The sequence below is a fragment of the Muntiacus reevesi genome, chromosome 19 (assembly GCF_963930625.1).
Source record: "Muntiacus reevesi chromosome 19, mMunRee1.1, whole genome shotgun sequence".
Classification (NCBI taxonomy): domain Eukaryota; kingdom Metazoa; phylum Chordata; class Mammalia; order Artiodactyla; family Cervidae; genus Muntiacus; species Muntiacus reevesi.
Genome location: NC_089267.1, coordinates 45,214,446 through 45,231,508, shown reverse-complemented (window position 1 = coordinate 45,231,508; position 17,063 = coordinate 45,214,446). Strand labels below are relative to the sequence as shown.

The 17,063-nt window shown below is 35.4% G+C and overlaps 1 protein-coding gene across 4 annotated transcripts in view; it reads left to right on the top strand.

Annotated features, from left to right (window-relative positions):
* The window catches only part of GRIK2 (glutamate ionotropic receptor kainate type subunit 2), a 721,691-nt gene that overhangs the window by 470,880 nt on the left and 233,748 nt on the right, over window positions 1–17,063 (top strand). For all 4 annotated transcript variants that reach the window (XM_065911321.1, XM_065911322.1, XM_065911323.1 and 1 more), the window contains exon 10: window positions 7,295–7,408. In XM_065911321.1, the coding sequence (XP_065767393.1) occupies window positions 7,295–7,408 (114 nt within the window). The remainder of the gene's footprint in view (window positions 1–7,294; window positions 7,409–17,063) is intronic.

The window sequence follows — 17,063 nt, the reverse complement described above, 5'->3', positions numbered from 1 at the left end:
GTTTAGAAGAAATTACAAAGTGCTAATTAAAGATGAGGCAAACAATTATATGTCTCAGGAGAGGAAAGAAAAACATTATCTCAGTCAAAGGAGTAATATGAAGTACAAAACAAAGGAAATTTATGCTGAGAAAACTGTCAGAAACAAAGATAAATAAATAAAGCATCAACAAATTAATGAGATACTCAGATAGATAACTTTAAAATCATCTGAAAATAAATGTTTTTCTACATGAGAAAATAAATCAAAGCAACATAAGAGAAAATGTAGTTTGCCACACAAAATTATGTGAAGATTTTTTTTAAATCCTGAGAAATATAAAAAATAAAGCACATTTTGTACATATAAAATCCTTATGAATATGTATTTTAACATGATGGGTGGGAAGGAGGTTCAGAGGGAAGGTATATATGCATGCATATACCTAATTCACTTCATTGTACTCAGAAACTACATAATTTATATAATTGCTTTACTTAATATTGTAAAGCAATTATACTCCAATAAAAAAAAATGAAGAACCCATTGTATAGCAGAAAAAAAGTAGGAGATGCATTTTGAGGAAGTTTTATTATACTATATATGGTCAGGTGGATCATAATGAACACAGTAATAGTTTTGGAAAGCTATATAGCAACATGTACTAGCAATCTTGACTCATATTTTTTTTCGGCTCAATAATTCCTATTCTAGGAATATGTTTCTAAAATACTAAAACACGTGGGCAAATATTTGTAAATAACTGTTTTACTAAAGTCTTATTTTAAAAATTTATTTATTTTTTAATTGAAAAATAATTGCTTTACAGAATTTTGTGGTTTTATGTCAAACATCAATAGCCTTAGGTAAACTGTGATATGTTTATATGATGTTTCTATTTTATCATCATTATAATTTTGAATGTGATTAATTTTTAATGCCAGAATAAAATACTCATAATAGTGTGGGAATAGGATATATTAATTTGTATAATAATTGTAGCACACTTGTAAACACATTGGGACTTCCCTGGTGCCTCAGATGGTAAAGTGTCTGCCTACAATGCAGGAGACCCGGGTTTGATCCCTGGGTTGGGAAAATCCTCTGGAGAAGGAAATGGCAACCCACTCCAGTACTCTTGCCTGGAAAATCCCATGGATGGAGGAGTCTGTTGGACTACAGTCCATGGGGTCGCAAAGCGTTGGACACGACTGAGCGACTTCACTATAAACACATTACAGTGTTTATCACTTGATCCTCACAATAGCTCTTTGAGGTAGACAAGGTTATTTCCCCATTTATAGATGAGGAAACTGAGTTGGAGAGAAGTAATGTGCCCCAGTTCCCTGACTATAAGTTGTGGAGATGTAGTAGGATCCTGGTGATCTGACACACCCTTCCGAGTCTGGGAGGTTACCTACAAGACTATGTTGGAAATTATGTAAGGAAAATACATGTAAAGATAAAAGAATGAAAGAAAATACGTTAAATCATTAGCTATGATTGACATGGGTGTGTGCTTAGCTTCAAAGTTTAAATTGATGTTCTCCTTTCTATTTGTTTGTATGTTTTATAATTTGATATCAATAATATGCTTTCTTCACCCGACTCCTCTGGGTCCTCCCAGAGCACCAGGCCCGAGCACTCGTCTCATGCATCCCACCTGGGCTGGTGGTCTGTTTCACCATAGATAATATACATGCTGTTCTTTCGAAACATCCCACCCTCACCTTCTCCCACAGAGTTGAAAAGTCTGTTCTGTACTTCTGCGTCTCTTTTTCTGTTTTGCATATAGGGTTATCGTTACCATCTTTCTAAATTCCGTATATATGTGTTAGTATGCTGTAATGTTCTTTATCTTTCTGGCTTACTTCACTCTGTATAATGGGCTCCAGTTTCATCCATCTCATTAGAACTGATTCAAATGAATTCTTTTTAACAGCTGAGTAATATTCCATGGTGTATATGTACCACAGCTTCCTTATCCATTCGTCTGCTGATGGGCATCTAGGTTGCTTCCATGTCCTGGCTATTATAAACAGTGCTGCGATGAACATTGGGGTGCACGTGTCTCTTTCAGATCTGGTTTCCTCGGTGTGTATGCCCAGCAGTGGTATTGCTGGGTCATATGGTAATTCTATTTCCAGTTTTTTAAGAAATCTCCACACTGTTTTCCATAGTGGCTGTACTAGTTTGCATTCCCACCAACAGTGTAAGAGTTAGGGTTAGGGTTATGGTTAGGGTGGACGGGTGGAGAGGGAGGTGGGAGGGGGGATCGGGATGGGGATTACGTGTAACTCTATGGCTGATTCATGTCAATGTATGACAAAAACCACTGAAATGTTGTGAAGTAATTAGCCTCCAACTAATAAAAAAAAAATTAAAAAAACATAAAATAAAATAGGAAAAAAAAATAATACTGTATTGTATACAATTATAAGAGACTAGATTTTAAAAGTTCTCACCACATACAAGAAATTGTAACTTTGTGAAGTGATGGGTATGTTAACTCACCTTTTTGTGGTAATTGTTGTGCAATGTATAAAATCACGATGTTGTATGCTTTAAACTTACACAATGTTATATGTCGATGATATCTTAATGAAGCTGGGGGAATAAAACATTAAATATAAAAAAAAATAATATGCATTCTTTTCATGAAGAAGAGCAAATGTAAGAACTGTTCAGAACATAAAACAGAGAAATGAGTAATACCATGATTTTCTATTGTTCTTTGTGATTTTTGAAGTACTTTCATATTACTTTTATCTAATTTTATGCTTATAAGTATAGTGAACTTATGACTTATCCAAACCATGATGTTTAAAATTGTATGAGAGGGTTGCTATACCAGGAAGATAACTGTAAATTTGAAGTATTCAAGTAAACCAACAGATAGACTCACTCTATTTAACATAACTCTTTGAGGTCAAGAGTACTTAAATATCTTTAGTACATTTTAAAACTGAAAATAATGTTAAAATGACTTGATTGAATAATATAATGAAAAAATTATGGTTCTGAAAATAGATTGCAAGAAAAAAGATTGTCTTGATTTATTCCATAGACTAAATCTTGTGATTAAAACAAAACAAAAAGCGCCACTTGTGGCAATTTCTTCAATCAAGAGAAATTGTAGAATCATACAGTTCTAAGAGACTTAAAAATCAGGGAATCATACAACATTTTATTTGATATAAACTGTTATGCCACTGAAATTTCTGAAATTTTCTAATATTCTGTGCAGAAACCTGAGACTTATAAAGAGGGATACTTAATATTTGTGATTATAGGTAATTATGGGTTCATGAGCCAGAACCCCTTCATCCAAAGAGTGCTAGAAAAACAGCCAACAGAAAAGGAACCTAGATTAGTAGGTTTAGATGAGTAAACATTTAGCTAACTTATTTTTTGTAAGTGTAATCCTGGAAGATAACAGGAAGTGAAATGGACAATATTTTATATTAGTGATTTGGTTAGAAAGTTGAAAAACTTAGTGGTCAAACTTGTCATTAGGCAGATGACACTGGGCAAATGATGCCTGCCAGCGTTTTGCTACAGAATTATATGTCTGAAAAAATAACTATCTAGCCAATAGTGGGGAAAGAAAAAGACAATCAAATCTAAGGGACAAATGTGTAATAGGTATTAATCATAGATCAGGGTCAGAAAAGTCCCAGTTACTGCAAAATACAGTCTGCAGATGTCTATTTAGCCAACAGGGCATTTTTGTTTGGGTTTGCTTTTTTTTTTTTTTTTTTTAGTGATTTTGAATTTGAAACAATTTAAGCAGGTCAGCAGGAGTTCTAGGTTTGACATCCCTTCTCTCCTCCACCCAGGCCCTCAGCACGGCCTCTACTAACTCTGGTGATGCCTTGCTAGAGATTTGAGAAAAAGTACTTATTCTGGGTGTGCAGCCCAAGGCACACAGCCGAGCAGGATGGGTTAATGGACCCCAGTTGCTTTTCTGCCTTGAGATTTTTTTGAGATTTAAAGACTTCACATTTTAGCCTAGAAATTCTTAACTACTGGCTTATGCCCTTTCACTTTACACATTGATATTACCCATCTGGCCCCTGAAAACCTTTCATTATTGAATCAAAATTATAATTAGTCTCTTTATGACATCAACGTAGTCACAGTCTTAAAGTAATTTAATTGACCAGTATGTAATTTACTTTGGAAAGAATGCTGAATCAAGATTGTTTTCTTTTTTCCCCTTACTATATTTTTTGACTCTTTTGTTTTATTGACAAAAATATCAGAAATATATAGTTTTAGGTGGTAAGAAAATTAAATATTAGAAAATATGACAAGATTTTTTTTACATTATTAAATACATTTATATTGAATCCTCAAATGAGTTATTGAAAAAAATTACACAGGGGTCTACATTTATATACAACTATTAGAATGACATCTGTTCGTATGAGGAACAGAAATTGTTAACATTTCTACTTTTGTACTACTCCAATTAAATGAAGATAGATACCTTAAAAAGTTACTGATAAAGCTATGCAAATGGAGAGATCAAAAAGAACACATATGGTATAATGTAAAGAAAATAGAAAAGATTATAGCATCTAATTTGGATTTAAACCAATGAGATCTTTGTTAGCATATTTAGGTAGGTGGTTCATCTGGTAAAGAATTCGCCTGCAATGCTGACTTGGGTTTGATCCCTGGGTTGGGAAGATCCCCTGGAGAAGGGAAAGGTTACCCACTTGAGTATTCTGGCCTGGAGAATTCCATGGACTCTATAGTCCATGGGGTCGCAAAGAGTTGGACATGACTGAGTGACTTTCACTTTCACTTTCAAATCAATGTCACTTTAAAAATAATTTAATTTACAGGCAGGTCCCAACTTATGATTTTTCAGCTTTATAATGGTGATAGTGCAAAAGTGATGCATATTCAGTAGAGAACATACTTCGAATTTTGACTTTTTTTCCTGAGCAGGTGATACGTAGGATGACAATTTCTTGTAATGCTGGCAGCTCATTGAGCTGCAGCTCCCAGTCAGCCACTCCATCACTGGGGTAACCAACCAGTACCATTGCAACCATCCTGTTGGACATACAACCAGTGTGTTTTTCACTTTCAATACTGTATTCTATAAGTCGCATGATATATTCAGCACTTTATATAAATAGGGTTTCTGTCAGATGATTTTGCCGAACTGTAGGCTAATATAAGTATTCTGAGCATGTTTAAGGTAGCTCGCTAAGCTACCTTAGCTTAAGCTAGGTAGCTAAGCTAGGGTGTTTGGTAGGTTGGTATACTGAATGCATTTTTGACTTAACAATATTTTCTACTTACCATGGATTCACCTGTAATTGAGAAAGCTTTTTATGTACAAAATTTTATGTTAAAAGAAATTAATAATTTATACTTTTGTTTGCGTAATTGGGTAGGGGCATAAGAAAGACAAATTTCACTACTGGTGACTCCCAGGCTTGAGAGGGTGAGGAAAAGTTAATGCTGACTAAACCATTGACTCTGTGTCTCCTTTGCTTCTGCTTTCTGTTAGTGGTCACCATTGTTACATGCGTGCAGTGGTGCAGTGCATGTATGTAAACCACTCGATCTGCATATACACTTGTATCTTCTGCTTATGTGTATCTCCAGAGGTCATTCTGTAAACTGTGTTCACTGAGTGTAATATGTCTGGACACAGCATTTGACTGAATCTTTCAGAGGGTATTATTAACATTAGGTGCAGTATTGCAGTGCAGTGATGGCTCAAGAAGTTTGCAAAGGAGATGAGAGCCTTGAAGGTGAGGAGTGCAGTGGCTGGCCATCAGAAGTTGACAATGACCAACTGAGAGCGATCATTGAAGGCTGATCCTCTTACAACTACACGAGGAGTTGCAGAAGAACTCAACCATTCTATGGTTATTTGACATTTGAGGCAGATTGGAAAGATTGATAAGTGGGTGCCTCATGAGCTGGCCAAAAAAAAAAAGAAAATAGTCATTTTGAAGTGTTATCTTATTCTGTGCAACAACAATGAACCATTTCTTGATTGGATTGTGGCATGCGGCAAAAAGTGGATTTTATACAACAACCCACAATGACCAGCTCAGTGACTGGACTGAGAGGAAGCGCCAAAGCACTTCCCAAAGCCAAATTTGCACCAAAAAAAGGTCATGGTCACTGCTCAATGGTTTGCTGCCAATGTCATCCACTGCAGCTTTCTGAATCCCAGGGAAACCATTGCATCTGAGAAGTATGCTCAGCAGATGGATGAAATGCACCAAAAACCACACCTGTAGCCAGCATTGGTCAACAGAAAGGGCCCAGTTCTTCTCCACAAGGCCTAACTGCACATCTTATAACCAATGCTTCAAAAGTTGAATGAACTGGGCTATGAAGTTTTGCCTCATCCACCATATTCACCAGGCATCTTGCCAACTGACTACCACTTCTTCAAGCACCTCAACAACTTTTTGCAGGAAAAATGCTTCCACAATGAGCAAGAGGTCGAAAATGCTTTCCAAGAATTCATAGAATTCTGCAGCATGGATTTTTATGTTACAGGAATAAACCAACATATTGTTGGCAATAATATGTTGATTGTAATGGTTCCTATTTTGATTATTAAAGATGTGTTTGAACCTGTTATAATGATTTAAAATTCATGGTCCCAAACCACAGTTACTTTTACAACAACCTAATAGTTAAAATACACACTGAACAGGATACAAAAGTAGTAATATTAGAATAGGTTATCCAGATGAGATTTTGCTGTAATCTCTTTTCTTGGAATATTTTGAAAGCTTCAAAGGTATATTTTTAAAACTTCCAGAGGTAATTTGGGGTATGATTTCACCTTATTGGGGGTGCTGCGAATACAAATCAATGCCCCTTTTAAGTTGCCTTTACCTATTAGTTTATCCTGGATCCCCAGGTCTTGCTTTTTAGCTTTGTCCATATAATATGGCATGTTACTGTTGTGATGAGAGGATAAGATAGATCCATTACAATAAAAGATATATGCTGTTAATGAGTTTCCAGCCAACTATCAAGGTATCATCAACTGTGGTTTATCTTGGTGAATGAAAGTTTGAATGGAAAATTAAGCTCCCACACTGACTGTAGAAATGCAATGGATCATTTTGTTCTTTAATGTCACACTTCACTGGGCACACTTCACAAAGCGGTGAATCATGCTTAAAACAAGCAGCCTTTACTTCAGCAACAGCAGATAATGTAGCAGAGGTGAATAATAAGTGCTAGCAGTCTTAACTTTCTCTGCAGAGCTCTCTCCAGGTGTCTGATGGATGATTTACAAAGCACATATGCTATTTTATAGATTGGAACTTGGGATCCAGCCAGTGGCCTGAATATGACAGAAAGTCAAAAGGGAAAGCCAGCCAACATCACAGATTCCTTATCCAATCGTTCTTTGATCGTTACCACCATTTTGGTAAGTATTAATTTTCCCATTCTTTTTAGATAAATGCAGATAAACATGGAAGTGGATAGAAAATTGCAGTAGTAATGAACAGAATGTAGTATATTTTACAGTTATTTAGCAATTGCTGTATAATGGATGAGTCAGTGTTAATTTAGTCACAGTTTTATTTTGTTAGCCTTTAATGATATAAATTATATTAATGTTTGGGCTGCTTATGATGCTTAATAATACAGCTTTATCTATTACTGGGAATCTTTATGTTTCTACAAAATTAGTTGCTGTTGAAAAATTGTCAATGTTAAGATTTGAAAAATACGTGGACAAGCAGTTGTATAAATACAGTTATGTGCGGAGCTGCATGTGAACTTTGCTTCTGCTTTCATTTCCTGCAAATAAATTTCAGAGGGCATGCCATTTATTTGTGAGAATTTTTTCTATTATAATTATGTTTTAACCTTGCTTTCAATTTAATTCATCATGGTGAATCACTTTTACTTTACTAATCTCCCTAATGAAATCAAATGACAAGTGCTGTTTTAAGTCAGAAATATTTTCACCACCAACAGAATTAAATTAATACTGATAAGCTAGGTATTTTTACCCCTCTTCCAATTATATGTTTTAATTAGATCACAGTAATGTCCATGTATGCCTACTATGCCATTTGCAAAGAAGAATTTTAATTTTAGGACAAGCAAAGAACTTTTATATAATTTAGTGAGTACTTTCACCTACAGAATAAGTTTATCAATGTTAATTCCTCTTATTCCCCAGGTAGCCAGTAAGAATGTGAGATTAATGCCCAAAACAAACCTCCACATACTTTTAGCATTTATATGATTTCTAAATTTGATTTATGGTAGAACATCAAGCCAGGAGGAATTCATAATCTTGTCCTTTTAGTAACAATGCAGGATGTTAGATCAAAACATAGCCAAACAAAACAGCTTGGGTTAAAGACTTGATAATGAAGCAAGCTGGTGATCAGGAAATGATTGTGATAGAAGTTCATGAGGTGATTTTTAATCACTCCTTTGCTAAGAACTTCAGTGAATACTTGTTCCACTATATCCAAACTTCTCTGGTCCCCTTTAACTTAATTTTGTATCCCCCTCTCTTTTCAAAGCTAACTCTTAAATCCACCAGCTGTGGTCCTCAGCTGGAATGTACTCACAGGACACTGCCACGTTTTTTTCTGCCAGTATATCCTGGATCTCATAACCCGCTGCTGTAACACTGTAGCTTCCTCCTGCTGACAACCTTTTCCCTTTGTGATATCCTTCACTGTCCACTGTGAAGATCTGATTCTGCCATCCCCTGCTTCTCTGCTTAGAAGTCTTTAGTGAGGCCCTGCTGCTGCGCCTGCTTAGCCGACTCAGTTGTGTCCGATCTCCGCGACCCCATGGACCATAGCTCACCAGCCTACTATGTCCATAGGATTTTTCCAGCAAGAATACTGGAGCAGGTTGCCATATCCTCCTCCAGGGAATCTTCCCAACCCAGGGATTGAATCCGTGTCTCCTGTGTCCACTGTATGGCAGACACAATCTTGTTTAAGTCCATGTCGGACATTAAAAAGGCCCCCAAATCTTGACCCTGTTATTCAAAGCCTTTTACAGTCTTGCCTTCTCTCACCTTTCTATCCTCATTTCCCATTTCTCCCTTTCAGAAATCCTGTATTTTAACTGATCTAGGGTAACCAGTTAGCTCACCACTCTGTGTTAGCCCCGTTCTCTTTGTTTGCAATATGTTTCTCTCCATTCCTGAAATATAGAACTTGTCAGTACTTCATATTATTTAAGCTTAATACTATTCTTGAATTATTTCATGTGTACAATATTTCTCCAAACTTCACTGACCACTCCTTTGAGAATTAGGATCTCACTAAATCTCTTGTTTTTATACCATATATGCCTCTACAATGCTCACAAAATAAAGTGTGCTGGGCAAGGGCATCTGTCTTCAGCAGCTAGGCCCCGTACTACTTTCTCAGTTCTCCCTGATACAGCCAAACTCGCAAATGCATCACTTATTTTATGGCTTCAAATCTTTGCCCACTTTCTTATGTTCTCCTGTGAAGAGTTTTTCATCCTTCCAGACCCATCTCAGTTCGCATGCACTCTTTGAAACTCTTTGATCTTTCCGTTCAGTTGTGTATGTTTGGGGCAGGCAGGGAAGTGTACATGTGTATCGTAATACTCTATCATTTTACTTACCATACATTATATTTTTTATGTTAGAAATTTGTGTTTATCTGATCTCTATTTGGTATGAATCTATACAAGGCCAGTAATCAAATTTTGCACTTTTTAGATCTCAGTGTCAGAGAAAAGTGCCTGGGGCATAACAGGCACTCAATAAGTATTTGTCAAATTAAATTAAAAAAATTGGTATTTAACTAAGCAGAAAATTAGAATAAACAACTTTCAAATGACTGTGTTTAAATATTTTTTCAAGTGTGCGGGTTATTGCAAACTTCTTGTCCAAACAAAGCAGGTGATTAGACTACCCATACAATTTCTCAGTTTTGTTTAATTACTCAAGAGTTATTTTGCAAGAAGTATTCAAATATTTTTCTCACTAATAAACAATTTTATATTTGTTCATAAACAAGTGGTATTAAATCTTAACTTCCTATCAGAGCCAGAGAAAGACTTTTTAAAAATTATTTTTACCTAAAACAGTATTTGTGGGCTTTGGATCTTGGACCTTTTTTTTTTCCCTGATCTATAATGATGTTTGAGACCTATTCCTCAGATCATTATTCCATATAACTAACATGTAAGATAAATTCTGAAACACACTCTAAGCTTACATATTAATAAATAGGTCACTTATATTTTAGACTGTCACTGTGTTAGTTTCAAAGTGATTGTGATTTTCCTTAAAAAGAAAAAGTAATTTATTATTTTATATCACTTAGTTGAAAAATCTTTTTCTAAACAGTCTGATCACAGAGTATCCATAATTAGGAAAAGATTTGAAGAGATTATTTCCCTTATTTTTATAAGCCAGCTTGACATAATTTATTGATGCTTAACTGATATTTTATAAAGAAGTATGATCATTTGATTTATTCTATGGTTATTTTGTCCCTTTCTTGCTTCAAAAATCTCAGAGGAGATTCTGGCTATGTTGTAAATAATGATATCTTCACAAAGAGAAGTTCACTTAATGCTTCTTGTTTGACATTTTTATTATGTGTCAAAAAGAAAAAAACAGTGAAGTACTCTAAAATTTGACCTTATCAATGTGCTTATCATAATTAGCTCCATTTCTCTTGGATTTTATTTACTTTATTTTTTATAATGATAATGATATACCAGGGTTTATGCTAATCACTGTGTTTAATGGACGAAATAGACATGGTCTCTGCCTTTATGAAACTTAGAAAATGGTAGAATTCATAAGGAGAACTAAATACACATACATGCACACACACACAGACATACTCCCTTGTGATTAGGATATGAAAGAAGGACACATGGCATGCTGCCTTTTACAGAATGATCAAGAGTGACACCAAGGATCAGGTGTGGAAGGATGAATCAGGTTAGACTTCACTGCAGAAGCATAGAGCTGAAGTTTGAGAAGAAATTATCAAAGTAAAGAGGTGGAAGGAGTATTCTCAGCAGATAAAACAACATATGCAAGGGCCCTAAAGCAAGAAAGACCTAGAAAAAGTTGCAAAATTCAAAGAAGACCATAATGACTGAGGCCAGTTTTTTATATGCTTCTCAACTTCATTAAATACTGTTATATGAATATGGTTCATTATCAAAAGATAATAACACACTTCTTTGGCATGCCTGCTAGGTGCTTGACAATGCTCAAAGCACTACTCATAGATTTACTCATTTAATTGTCATAATAACCTTTTTTGTTAGACGCCGTTATCCATACTCTTTCACAAGTGGGAAAACTGGTGTTCAGATTGTCCAAGTAACCTACTCATGCCCACAGAGCTAGAAAGTAGAGCAGTAGTTTTTTCAACCAATCTATAGCCTACTTGAGCAACCAATACTGTAAAATGAAATCTCTAGTGTCCCAGCTTGCAAAAGTCTAACAGGTATAGTTTATGACCAAAATAGTATCTTGATTGAGAATTGTTCACCTAAAGAATGTTTCTCATCCAGAAATGCCACACATGCTAAAGTACCATGATACCATTATAGGTGTGTCCCCAGACATCTAGACATTTCCTCAGGGACCAAGATTTAGGTTACTCTCGCTTAGATGCCTTGATCTTCCTCTCGTTTCTCTCCTCTCCTAATATAGCATTCAGTTTTCTTTCAACTTCTTTAAACCATAATCTCAGATCTTTCTGGACAATCAAGAGTAATGGAGCTTAACTCACTTTTTCTTTTTAGAATTGAGATTAAGCATCTTGTTTACAAATATTTTTTCCACTTCTTCAACAACATAATCCATGCCCGATACACTATATGGGTATAGAATACAGTTATTTCATGGAAAGTGTTCATTTTCAGAAGCTCTAAACAATTTTTAAATATGTAATTAATTTTTCCTAGGTTTTTAATTATATGATGCTATATAATTTGGAAATTATGTAGCCTCTTCTGCAGGAGGAGACCTAATACTCTATAGTCTACTCATGCCATCTCCTGAATATTTCTCATATTACCTCTCTGGTTTTAGAATTTCAGATTCAGTGGTTGTTAAAATTCCCTTGTTTCTTGTATTTATCATTGCAAATGGAATGTTAAAGTATCAACCTTAGAATCACGTTTTCATCTATGATGATTTCATAGATGAGCATAAAATTATAAAATGACTTTCCTCATGGCTCAGACGGTAAATAATCCACCAGCCGTGTGGGTCCTGGTTTGATCCCTGGGATGGGAAGGTCTGCTGGAGTAGGAAATGGCAATCCACTCCAGTATTCTTGCCTGGAGAATTCCATGGACAGGGGAGTCTGGCAGGCTACAGTCCATGGGGTCGCAAAGAGTTTGAAATGACTGAGCGACTAACAATTTCACTTTCAATTGTTAAAATATAAATTTATAATCACCAAAATCATAACAAAAATACTCATTCTGAATGAGATATAGAGAGCTTTTGAAGAACCATGTGTGTTCTATTTTCAGTTTATCAGCCTCATCCTGTTGTCCTTACTGCCTTGGGTACACTAGCAAAGGACAGGATCAGGTGGCTGGATGTTTATTTAAGCTCACAGAGGGAATGCTTATTTTCCCCTCTGTGCTCTTGGTTTTCAATAGATTTTTTCATGGCTGTTTAAATGTGTTGAGTGCTTCCCACTCTGTGGCTCCTGTATAATAATTGATTTTTGTCCATCAAAAGATTACTAGCACTAAATGCCACTCTACGTGTTCTTCCCCTTAACGACTAGTAGCACTTTAGCGTGCCAATGACTATGAAATTTGGTTACTTTTTCAGAAAAATCACTCCTAAGGAGATTCTTTCTTCCCAGTTGCTCAATGAATTGAACAAATGTGCTTGCATCTGCAACTTGGTCTTTTTTTTAATTTTCCTAGCACTTCCTGGAAGGTTGTGTATTTCAGTGCTGAGTTTACTTGCTTAGGCTTGTTAAGCTTTGTTGTTGGAGTCCCAGCCTACAGGAGGCTTATCTGGAAGCACACTCCCAAGGACAATAGAAAGAATCACAGTACAAAAGAGAGAAGTGACCAAATATCCCCTAAATGGTTCTGCAGTTTCTTCCATAGTATCAACAAAAGAAGATTTCTAAGGCTTCACATCTGTGCCTGCAATAGGGTTTTCCCTCTGATTCTTATCTTCCCATTGTCATAGGGTGACTGCGAAGCATGTAGTTCTTTTTAGAGAGTCACTAGCATTCAGGCTTGGAAACCCAGACACTGCTGCTTTACAAAGAAAAAGGTTTTTCATTTTTATCAATCCCTATACAGTTTCAAAGCAGTTTTAATCATGTGTTCTGGAGATGGTAAGATCAACATAATTTAAGGAAGATACGGTAGATATACATGTACAAGTACTGCTTAAATGTTTATGAGAGATGAATGCCTCATTCAAACTCAGGCTGCTCATACCTTATTCAAAAGCAAGCAAATCTTTTTTCATCATATTTTTTCCTCTGTTTCAGAGATTGTGCTTTTGTCATTTTCATCCTTGCTTTAGTAGCTTGTTGTATTTTATTTCAAATATATTCTCATATTCTTTAGACCTCCAGATTAGCTAGATTAACATAAAACTATCAGTTGTATCACAGAGAAAGAAACATATTCTTTCCCGTAATGACTAGTAGTATTTTAGTGTGCCAATGACTATTTTATTTGTTTGAATGTGAAATTAGGCATACTTTTAAAAATCTTAGAGTCTCAATCTTTAGAGGCTTTATAAGTGACCAGAACCTCATTTTTTAGCACATAATCACACACACACACACACACACACACGTCTGCTTCCTTCATCCTTCTTTATTAAATCTAATTTTAAATTGCTATCCTAATAAAAACCCTTAAGTGTTTTCATTTTGTTGTTGTATTCTTTTCAGTTGTCAACATTATTATCAATACCATAATTTTTTTGGAGATTATTTTATTATGAATAACATATTCCCAAGTTCTAGAAGAAATGATTAGAAAAATATGAATTTTTGGTTCAGTTTAACCACAGAAAACTACATGTAAATGAAATAATTTTGCTTTAGTTTTCTCAAAGATGTCATCATGATAGTACCTGGTAAAATTGTATAATCTAAATTTTGACTATGTCCTTGATCTGAGATTCAGATGTAAATTTGTAACTACTCAGGACATATATCTAGCTGCATGTTGAAGATCAAACTCAACATGGTTTAAGCATCCTTCTTCAATTCAGGCCTCATCATATCTGTTTCTCCTATATTTCCAAGCTCTGTTTATGGTTCCAGTAATTTTATATTTACTCAGCCAGAGTGGATACCATAGTTTCTTTATATCCCATATTTATAATTTAGACACTAAGAAGAAAGACAGGATGAATCCATTAATGTCCTTTTCTAAGACGTTTGACAAAGAATTAAGTCAAGGAACATTTTGAACAAAGGAGGTATGGTTTGTTCATGCGTACTGATGAATAAGACATTTATAAAGTCTGATTTGAGAGATATTGTACCCAGATGCCAGAGAAGGCAACGGCACCCCACTCCAGTACTCTTGCCTGGAAAATCCCATGGATGGAGGAGCCTGGTAGGCTGCAGTCCATGGGGTTGCGAAGAGTTGGACACGACTGAGCGACTTCACTTTCACTTTTCACTTTCATGCATTGGAGAAGGAAATGGCAACCCACTCCAGTGTTCTTGCCTGGAGAATCCCAGGGATGGGGGAGCCTGGTGGGCTGCCGTCTATGGGGTCTCACAGAGTCGAACACGACTGAAGTGACTTAGCAGCAGCAGCAGTACCCAAATGCAACAGGAAAGAGAAGACAACGTCAAAATATCATGCATGAGATTTATTATGAATGCATTAATGTGGGGCAAAAACAATTGAGAAAGGTGAACAAGAACTTCAAGGTTAAAAGCCCATGAAGCGGGGCATTGGCATTACCACAGAGCATGATAAGGATGTTGGAAAGGGAGATAATGAGTTCTATTTAGTCCTATCTGAATGGAGATGTTGGCAGTAATTTTGTGTAGTCAAATCTTGATTATTCATGTAAGGGGATAATAAATTAGATTCAGAAATGAAATGCAGTTTGGAGATTAGCTAATAGGTGCAGTCCCCCTTCCCATCAGACCGTTTACTGGAAGAGCGCTGAAATGGCACATTTGATTGATTGGAGCTTTGGCTTTTCTTTTCTTCCCTCTTTCTTCTTTCACTTGTGAATTAAGCTAATGAAATATTTAATGGCTAAAGTACAAATTCCAGTAGACAGACTGTAACAACCCAGATCTCCAATCTAAACTGATCAGTCAAGTGTAGGAATTAAATAGCATACCAGTTTTTTTTTCTTTTTAATAAAATGAATGATAACCACTAAGCCAAGCCCTCTTTTAAATCCATATTGCTCTGACGAGCATCTTTCCTGCAATGTTGGTGAGCAGCACAACTAGCAGAATGCTAGTCCCTTTTTCTTGACAGTTCATTTCAGTCTGTTACACTGTCAGTTACAGTTTCAGGTGGTGCATTTCAGAGAGAAAGATATTCTTCTCACCTCTCCAAATTCCAGGAGATTTTCTATAGACACAGATTAAAAACAAAAACTCTCTAGAATGGTAATTAAGGCCAATAAAACTTAGATTTTTTGAACATTATGTAAGTTCTCTGAATTTATTCTTCTGAAAAGAGGTAAACACAGTTTGCAGCTGCTAAGAGTGTATGACTGGGCCTGCAGTAATGTAGTAAAGGGATGTGTGTGTGTGTGTGTGTGTGTGTGTGTGTGTGTGATTATGTGAGAATTAGGCATTAAAAAGCATGCCTTTGCTTAGTAGATTTGCAAAACGAAAGTAACTTTTGTAGTTTGCCTCAGAATGCACTTGAATTTTGAAAAAAAAGAAAAGAGAAGGTAAATAATAAACATAATTTATTAAAATTTAAGGTAACAATTCTACCTCAATAGATATGCTCTACATGCCTGCTGCACTAATTTTGTTGTTTCTTTAAAACAAAAGCTCCAGATTATGATAGTTATTTATTTTCAACCCAGAATGTTCATGTGAAAGTGCCTTTATAATGTCTTGAGATGTCAAAGTCAGGTTTGTTTCCTAGGCGAGAGAACACGGTGTGAGCTCAGATGGAGACTCTCATCAGGACCCTTTGATCCTAACAAGCCAGTCATCTTTAGTATTGCCTCTTCTTGAAAACATTAAGCTGTTTTGATGGTAGCTGCTAGGTTTTCCACTTTTCCCTCCTGGTATTCTCACTTTCAATTGAGATAGCCTGTAGCGCACGTTGGCTTTAGACATGAATGTTAATTAGGGATGGCAGAGTTCAGATTCTAGGAGCCACGATGAACTGAAGGAAATTTAAAGACCGGGACTCAGACAATGGAAGATTTCTCAGCCCTACAGCTGTAAAAGCGTAAGAGTCTGCCAAAAAAAGAAATAAATAATACTGTCCAATCAATGGACTAATAACATTCAACTGTGTTCATATTATTTATGCTTATCTGTTGCTTATAGTTGTTATTGGTCATTTCTTGCCTAAAGAATGAAACATTTTTTTGATCTGTCAGGCTTCTGTGTCTTTTTCCAACTACATTTAGAGTAATCTGAATCATTGAAATGTAATGAAATAGTAGTTAAGTTTATTCTTAAATAATTCCCTTAAATCTGACCCCTTTCCATTTTTAAGATCAAAGTTTACTACATGCATTTATAATATTTCTTTAATTGAGCTAAAAAAAATAACACAATTATTTTAGAATGACTAAAAGTGGTTTAGACCAGTGGTGGTGTTATTAAAAGTGAAATTGTCTGCAGGGCCTTAGATAATATAAGTTATAAAACCAAGTACTCAATAAACTTCACAAATGTTAATAATACTGGATTCTGATTAAATCTCATTGTTTTAAAATAACAAAAGTAATGTAGCAGCCTTCTGAATTTATTTTGAAAGAATGTATAGAACGTATCAACTAAATTAGCACTTATATATGTATTTGGTATAATATTGATAAACATAAAATTCTTTTCTTTTTAAATCATCTTCCAATTAGGAGATTCACA